This window comes from Harmonia axyridis, chromosome 1 (genome assembly GCF_914767665.1).
Source record: "Harmonia axyridis chromosome 1, icHarAxyr1.1, whole genome shotgun sequence".
In the NCBI taxonomy this organism is placed as follows: domain Eukaryota; kingdom Metazoa; phylum Arthropoda; class Insecta; order Coleoptera; family Coccinellidae; genus Harmonia; species Harmonia axyridis.
In genome coordinates, this window is record NC_059501.1 from 64,111,649 (window position 1) to 64,120,663 (window position 9,015).

General features: G+C 32.3%; 2 protein-coding genes across 3 annotated transcripts; one reads left to right on the forward strand and one right to left on the reverse strand.

Moving 5' to 3' along the window:
* Positions 1-776: 776 nt before the first annotated feature.
* Positions 777-3,185, reverse strand: LOC123686095 (putative E3 ubiquitin-protein ligase SINAT1). Of its 2 annotated transcripts, XM_045626088.1 has the most exons (3): positions 2,668-3,185; positions 2,484-2,614; positions 777-903 (listed from the first exon to the last, which is right to left on the reverse strand). In XM_045626088.1, the coding sequence occupies exons 1-3, from the start codon at positions 2,885-2,887 to the stop codon at positions 799-801; spliced, it is 456 nt and encodes a 151-aa protein (XP_045482044.1). In that variant the 5' UTR covers positions 2,888-3,185; the 3' UTR covers positions 777-798. The 2 variants fall into 2 exon arrangements, with proteins under 2 accessions (XP_045482044.1, XP_045482038.1); XM_045626082.1 differs by lacking the exon at positions 777-903 and having other exon boundaries at positions 1,631-2,614; positions 2,668-3,181.
* A 243-nt stretch (positions 3,186-3,428) lies between these two features.
* On the forward strand, positions 3,429-6,485 carry LOC123686087 (transmembrane protein 192). Its single transcript, XM_045626069.1, has 5 exons — positions 3,429-3,598; positions 3,698-3,940; positions 4,321-4,600; positions 5,834-5,982; positions 6,148-6,485. Exons 1-5 carry the CDS (start codon positions 3,560-3,562, stop codon positions 6,256-6,258), a joined length of 822 nt encoding a protein of 273 aa, XP_045482025.1. The 5' UTR covers positions 3,429-3,559; the 3' UTR covers positions 6,259-6,485.
* The last annotated feature ends 2,530 nt before the right edge of the window (positions 6,486-9,015 follow it).

The window sequence follows — 9,015 nt, forward strand, 5'->3', positions numbered from 1 at the left end:
TTTCCATTCGGAATGAGCCCGATATCAACATTTGAATAAATCATCAATGAATGGCCTCTTTTTGAACACCCAGTAGTACCTACTCTCAATATGATTATCAAAAAGTCCGTACTTATACCTCCTTTCCTCTAAAACCTATACTCTTTCGAATTCTCATTCAAATAAATTCATTAATTTCGAAGTTATTTCCCAAAGAATCTCTAATGGTGTAGAATGTCTGGCAAATCGAAATATCTCAAAAACGTTTGTTTTAAGCATAAAAAACTTCCAACAAACTTGGGGATTCATTTGTTCCATATAATCAGAAAATTTTATAAAAAAGACGGTGTTCTATAAGAAATAACTTATGTTTGGTCCGTTACACTTTTTGGATACACGTTGTGTATATCCAAACAATTTGAAAATGTAGCTGTGAAGGAGCCTAAAGATACTGAGTCGAAAAAAAATTCGAGAATTTGAGCAATAGGGCGTCGCGTCAATGGTAGAGCATCATGTATTTTAGTAACTTTGTTGTGCAGATTTTCACGATCAAATCATTTCTATGATCAACTTCAGCCCTATTTTTGACGCACCTTAGAATTCAAACCATAATCAAAGAATTGATAGGTCTATCAAAGATTTGTAAAATAAAGTTCTACGTTTCCAATGTTGATGAAATTTGGTGGGGGTAATCAAGCTGGTTCGCATTTGGTTACAATGGAATATTACATTCCCGAAAATACGTTGTGCATTCGAAAGTTAAGTATAATAATAATAACATACTGTAGTTAACTTTGGCGAGCCGTTGTCAGCCAGTTTTTATGGTGCGCGCTCTCTCTGGTATGGTGGTTTTATCCTTGAACCACTGATGGATTTTTCAGTATGGCAACACAGTGGTCCATGGCCCCTGCCATATACACCAACCTTAGAATATAGATAGAATTAATGTTCTAAGACACCAACTATCTCCATAGCGTAGTGTGGGGTTTTCTCGGGCCAGTAAATAGCAAAGAGTCATTACCCACTCCCCTGCCAGTACCGGCGACGCCCCTGAGGAGTTATGAGAAGATAACGTGAGCTCAAATAAGGAGTTGTAGGAAATATGTACCTGAGAATTGAAAAGAAATTGATTTCTCTCATTCAGACTGCAACATTGGAAATAGTTATTGAAGAAATCAATTTGTGTTCAATTTGTCCAGGTATCTATCTCCTGCAACATCCAGGTATTAATCTAATTAGGAACTTAAAACAAACTATAAGAATGAAGTTCGTCATTTTCAGCTCTTCATTCAGATTTACTTCACACCAAATAATTTCGTTTTGTAAAAAACAATCTCAAGAAACTTGTTTCTTGAGTCTGTTTTTCAATATTTCAAAATAGGAAAAGATATGGAAAAGGTGGCTCTTCATGTTTCTTGTTCCTCTGAAAGATTTACTGATTTTCTACTAGCCGTTTCCACCTTCTCAGTAGCCAGTTGGCTTTCTTTCACCCTTCAATCAACTTTTGCAATGCTGAATACTGATTTTTTGCATATTGGATTGTGAAGTGAAACTGTTGAATATTTATTTAAATGCTTTTTTAATTTCAGCAATAAAATTAAAATCACTCCTAGCGAAATGGTCCAATGGTAATAATAAAATAATGATAAGATATTTTGTAGAATATAAATGTATTATGTAACACATAAAGTATAATTTGTTCAAACACGCCAGATAGATAAATTATAAGTAGTTCTCAAAAATTAAAAAGCAATAGCTCTTCAAATGGGAAATAGTTAACAATATATGATGAGATGCAAAAATAACATTGCAACTGTAAAATGGTTGGATATAAAATATTTGAAAAAATAGAAATATATAATATAAATAAAAGAAGATATTAAGCACACCAAATACAAAAAATATAAAAATATTTCTCTTAAATATAAGAAAGAACTATTCAAATGGAAAATAATTGCACTAGATGAAAAAAAAACCTAGTTTGATTTGAAATAACATTACTTCCATTCAAGTTAGTGTTTTCTCACTGCAGAGACTTACTAAAAATCAGAATTTTGTTCCTCTCTTGGTGAAATTTGTATCATATACTGAACTTCATCATAAATTTTTTCTCTCTCTACGGCAATAAATTGCTCTACGAATTCAAAGTCAACCAAAAAAACTTCAGCATTATGAGAGTTGAACCCATGAATTTTTGGAGACTTTAAGGGTGGTATTACCTTTCTCAATTTAATTGGATACCTATTAGAAAACTTAGTCCCTATGTTAATTTCAAAAAGATACTTGTTGGGTTCTCCATGGTATATAACAAAAAATTCAACATATTTTTGTGTAAGTAAAATTTTCAAAAGATAGAAACTATCCTCATGAAATATTGTGTAGCATGAATTGTTCACAAAGGGTTCATTATGACCTACATTCATCTCAGAGTGTAATTTCAAGTGTAGCTTCATATCACGAAGAGGGCCTATCCAATAACAGTTTTTCCAAAAACAACTAATTACCATAAAACAGCATGTCTCATTGTGTGTTTTTATTTTGGTATAAATATCTTCAAACTGGCATCCATCTTTCTTGAAAGTACAAGGATATTTCACTGCTTCTACTGAACGTTCAATATCTTCATTTCTCAGTTCTGAAAATTTTAATTTAAGGAGTTTTTCAGTAAATTAATTCAATTTATGTTACCTTCATTGATGAAATAAAAATTCATACAGCTTCCACAAAATAACTTCACTTTTGTCACGGATTTTAATTTAGCTTGTCTCAAATTATATTCACTAGTTGAAATCATGTATTGAGCATCTTGGGTACAGTGACTGCATAAAGTATGTCCTCTAGGGCATTGATAAATTGGTGGTAGAAAGTAGTTATCGCAGCTCAAACATTTATCGAGATTTTCTGACATCTTGCTTAATAATATCTAACATTCTCTATATAATACAATAAGCAACTTTTCTTCAACAGTATAGTAGCTATTTGTCAAACGGCATTGAAAGCAAATGGCCATATATGGCAAAATGTAAATCGGAAAATAATATTGTATTTTGTACAAATATTGGAATTTCGAGCTTAAAATACACTTGAGTTAATACGTATACATTTCATTTCAGTTATATGTTCATTCCATTATAATAGAAAATGTCCAAAATACTTTCAGTTTTGAATTTCGCGCAGAAAAAACGGAAACCATCAAATTTTTTAAAATGAATAGGCAGACCTAAAAATTCCTATTTTAGATCTACCATCATTGACTAATAATTAGTCTACCTACACACTAGTGAATACATATTGTAAATTGATATGTGAAATAATCTGAATATTATTCAATCAAATAAAACATTCAAAAATGGATTCAAATCGTATTTAAAAAAATTTAGTGCCTCCGGTCTGGCGCATTCTCAATTAATTGGTAATTGTTCTGTCAGTTCTGTGGTCATCATAATGTGAGAGTTTGACAACAGACAGAAAAGTAATAAACAAAAATTATCGGTAAATAATATCAAGCGGTATTCACAAATGATGTCACTTTTGATATTTTTAAGCATTTTTTCTTCTGTTATCTAATTTCTTTGTAATCATGGTGAGCATAATAAGAAGTACAAATACAAATTCTGGAGTAAGTTCTAAATTTTATTTATGATTATTAATATCCACGAAAAAAAAATTAATATAATTATCTTTCACCGAAGAACTAATTGAAAATCCTTGTTATCAGGGTGCCACCTTTTTTAGCGATTCTGACATGATGGATAATCGTGAATTGCAACCCATCCTTGAAAATTATGGAACATTTAAACCACTTAAAACTGTACCAGCGTTTTCCATACACCTGCTTTATACCCTTGGATTAGAAATAATGGCAATTACTTATGCTTTTATCCATCCTGATGAAAAAAATAGATGTATGGAATATTTCGTGATTATTTATGCTCATATTGGATTGTGGTTTTTGACTTTAGTGAGTAGTAAATGAGTATTTCCAATATCATATTTAAATGTAAAATGTTCCAACCTGAGAGTAATAATAATATATAGATGGAGTATATGCAAAGTTTAAGTATCCGCAAACACTAAGAAAATTTTCTTTCAATTAAACCTGTTAATTGAGTCAAATATCGTATCACAAGTTGGGGGACAATAATCCCTTACTGAAAATGACGTATGCTCCCTTACCTATGTTTATTACTCTGAGTTCACTAAGACATACACTGTTACCTTTGTACTTGTTTTATTTAGCAAAAAGTCGACTCATCTTGAATTGATAGTTAACATGGAATAATGTTGTTTTTTTGTGTAATCAGCAGCATTTCTTTAATGGGTATCAACGTTCTCTTTCAGTTGGTGGATCAAATAGCTCGTATGAAGCACTTCAATTTGCGAATTAATGGATACCTAGATTTTTATAATAAGATTCGTATCCAACATAGACTCCCATTTTATGTAGTCAGTTTATGGAATGCTGTTATTATGCTTATCCAGACAGTAATGCAACATTTTTATCCTGATAATTTTGAAGAGGAGTGCTTGAAAGGAGGAATTCTGTCTCCAATAAGTTACCTTTGTGCTTTTATAACTGTGGAGTTTCTTGTGATTGCAGGAGTGAATATTGATTATATAGGTTTGTTGTAATTCTTATATGAATCTACATAATGGGAAGATACTACTGGGAATTGACCAATGAAACAAAAAATATTTAATACCAATTCATTCTACCTCAAATCAAAACAAACATTTTGTTACAAGCATTTTCAAGAAATAATTTTTGTAACCTCTACAAATTATCTTTTGTCTTTGTTTGTGTTGTTATCTCTGGAGTTGATAAATTGATGAGTAAGATTTTATGAAGTGATACTGAGATGTAAGGGGATCTTCTATATGATTTTTTGTTCTCCATGTTACTGCCCTTTGAAATGAAGGAAAAATTGTGTGGTTATTGAATATTATATGGAACAATTCAAAAAAATAAAATTTGGTACTCAGTTAAACCTTATCAATGTCACTTTTCGAATTTTTTTTTTAATTTCGAAGGGGTGGAAAAATCAAATCTACAATATTTCACGTCACAACTTTTTTATGAATCAATATTTCTCAAAATAAACAATTGATCCGAAAATACAAATTCACTATGCAACTTTGCGGACTTCTCTTGATAAAATTCTTTGATTACAAAAAAAAATTATATTTTGTACATACTCTTTCAACATGAATTCGAAGACTTTATAATTTATTGAGAAAATTAAATAGGGTGCTGTAAAATGTAGCCATATGGATTATTATTAAGTATGTTGATACCAAATGGAATCTTAAAAACAAATGTGATCGTTTTTCAAATTTTTATAATTTCTGAGTAGAAAAAAAATATTGGAAAGATCCCCTTAATTTTTATAGTACTATCACTTCCTAAAATCTTTTGTATCAATTTAGAAAACCCTGTACAGAAATTCATCATAGAGTAAAATCAATTAATTTTTGTTCTATCTATTTTTTGGTAGGGATATTGTAACATTGAATACAGATGAAAAAATCTTGTTCCAAGTGATAATACATTTGCAATGCATAAGTTGACAGAGATTACTTCATTTAATATTTTCATCCCTTTTGAAAGTCACAAAACACCTCGGAGGTGATTTGACAAGATGAAGATCTAGGAACAAACTATATGACATGATTTTCATACCCCACATGTGTGAAGACGACAGTAAAGTAAACTTAGCAACAAGAAGAATATAGACAATTTCTTTAAACGGGTTTTTTGAGCCCTGTTAAATGGTCAATTCTTGAAAGAAGCTATACCAATTGTTGCATGTTTCCCCAAAAATCTGGATTAAACTTACATAATATCATTTTTCAGTGAAAGTACGAAGATTCAACATGCAGAGAATGCCACCAGATGTCCAAAAAGAAGAATGGGCCACTGCTTCTAATATTGAAGGTTTAAATCAAGCGGAAATAGGATACAGACAGTTGGGTGATAAATTTTATGATTTTGTTGAGAAACAGGTTGGTAATTCTTGTAGTTAATATTGTTCCTTTTCTTGAAAACACATTATGTCACTAATATATACTGAATTGAAATAATCCGATTGTAGTTCAGTTGGCAGCATCATCTATCTGTTCATTGGTTTTTGGATTGCAATAATGATTCAATTGAAATGATTTTTTTAGGCTGATTTGATAAGACATCTTAAGGAGCATAATGAAAAACTTGGAGAAAAGATAGTCGAACTGAATACACAATTAAGAAATCAAAATTCTGCTCAAAACTCCGAACCATGATTGATGCTCAAGAGATGAAATTATAAAATTCACTGGCTCGTGCTGGTGACTAGTGCTGCGTCTTGATACTATGGAATATTCTCGAATTGTTGATTCAAGATTGTTGTGTGTTTTAGGATTTAACAGATTTTCAAGTATATATTTTTTTACAATGTAACGTTATGTTTAGTTGTGTGTAAATAAAATTGTAATGATATTCATTTCAATTACAAACCATTCAATACTGACTAGATAATAATATTATTCATATATATAGATCTGCTCTATAGCGTTCTACGCCTTGCTGTACCCAGTGTCCATCCTTCCCTATTCTCCAAATCTCTTGGGTATGATCTCTTTCGAGCATTTTGCCTTATTCAACCCCTGAATCCATGTCGTCTTCGATCTTCCACGCTTTCTTCTCTCCACTGGATTCAATTCCATAATTTGTTTGAGTATTCTGAATTCATCCATTATTTGTACCATACTAGCTGAGTTGTTTCCTTTGTATTTCCTTGATTATAGTGGATCTGAATTCATTATTTCCTGTACAGTGGTGTTTGGTATGTGTTGTAGTCTTGAAATCCATTTCCAGGGAATGATCGTTGCACTGTTCTTGATGCTAGTTCAGAAGATGTAAACTACTAGACTGGAAAAGAAATTTATTTGTTTCTCATTTGTAAACGTCAGTTTCCAAAAACACAATATTAATCAAGAAAGTTTATTTTATTAAGTCACTAACTTGTAAAACTGACAGTCGACTTGCAAAATTTTTACAAGTTAGTAGTATTATTTACATTAGAAAATTTTGTTTTATCGTCATTTATGTTGAAAATCATGATACAATTGTTATTTCCAGTAACACAGATTTTTGATGATGAAAGAGTTGATACTGAAGATGATGAACCATCTGTTGACTCAGAAACTGCTGAACTCGAGGACTGCAGAACATTTGTACTCTCCTTACTACCAAATAATTTGCTAGACATTTCGATTTTTTTGTTGACCGAATCATCTACATAACTCATCGCAATTTCGGTGCTCTTCCACCCTCCTGCACGCTTTAGTGCTAAAATATCTCCACTCGAATCCGCAACCATAGTGTATGGCTCCAGTTCTGCGAAAAGAGTGGCCGGTGTATAACTCTGGGTCTTTTAAACCTAAATATTTCGCTATTTGCTTTGGGATACCACCAATAGTGTGCTGGCCAGCATTAAGGGAAATGCACTTTCCATGTCGGTATGTCAAAAAAAATCTTAGGCTTTCTGTTCCAGGAGGCCGAAGATTTACATATTTTCTGTATAACATGCAAGGCTTGAAGCTGCAGCCATCATCGGTTATGGTGAATCTTCTTGTTGTTAAATTTTTTGTTTGCCGCAATGTCACAATAATGTATTTTCCCATATCTTCTACATCATTCATGTTTAAGGAGAGAATTTCGTCACATCGACAACATCCAAAAATCCCAAATATTGTTACAATTTTCGCCAGCAACCACTGATCATCAGGAGCATGTAAAAGAAATTGTTCAGCCTCTTCTTTACTTAATACCTTGGCCTTTTTTGGCATATAACGCTCATTTTTTCGTTTCAGAAACGCTATTACCTTTTGAAATCTGCAAATGACAACTAAACGTCATATTTTTCAATAAATTTTTTAAGGAAAACAAACCTGCGAACAGGGGCATTTTCTTTCATTTCCAAGCAGCTTTTCAGCATAGACCATTTCGCCCATAAAGTATTAGGGCTGAATCTAGCTGATAGTTGATTCAAGTAGACCAACAAAACATCTTCAGTTACCCCAATCACACTATTTTTGTTTTGCCACTTTTTGAAGTCGTCGTATTCTCGCTCGTACCTTGAAGCTGATTTTGCAGGTAATAAACTTGAAGCTACACTACTGGCTGCCTCAATAATTTCTTTTGGTACATTCATTCTCGTTTTCGCCAAAACAAATGTAAAGAAAAATAAACAGACATGTTCATGGCAACGCTTCCATAGCTTACATAGACTTATGTCTATGATAGCTTACGACATTTGAGACAAATTATTGAGATTTTTTTGGAATTTATCTGACCTTTTTATAAATGAGAAACAAATAAAATATAAAACAATACACGCAAGGTAACGGGTTTTACAGGCTCAAGGAGGTAACTGACTCGCCTGCGGCTCGTCAATTATATCCTCCATTCGCCAGTAAAAACCCTCTTACCTTGCTAGTAATGTTATATACTATTTCTGGTTACAGTGAATTGTCTAATCATTCGCTGTTAGGTAAAAAATTAACAGTGCTGTGTATGAATTGGCAATAGGACACAGTAACAACTACTCAGAATATCTCCAGTTCTAAAAATCCTACAAGCTCTAAGCATCTGAGAAGTCTCAAAGAGACATAGGAGAGTTGGAATAGAAAATTAAGGTTATTAGAGGTTGATCCTCGCACATGAAGAGTTGAGATAGAAAACATAATTTAATAATTAGCCAATATCATTTGCATTGAACTGAGGATGGACAATAAATTACAGACCCATTAATATAAATTACTAGCTAGGAGACAATTGTTCTGCTCGCGGACAATGTCGTAAGTGTATAAAATACTTCCGCATATTACATTGCTTCAACGCTGAGATCCCTGGAATCCTACTGCCAGGGGTCTCTGTTGATCTGGTTGTGCCGTAACACCATAAAGCAACTGGCCAGAGGCAATAAAGTGACTACTATGGGTACAAGAGCACTGCGGTGTTGAAGGAAATGAAAAAATCGATGAACTTGCAAAAAG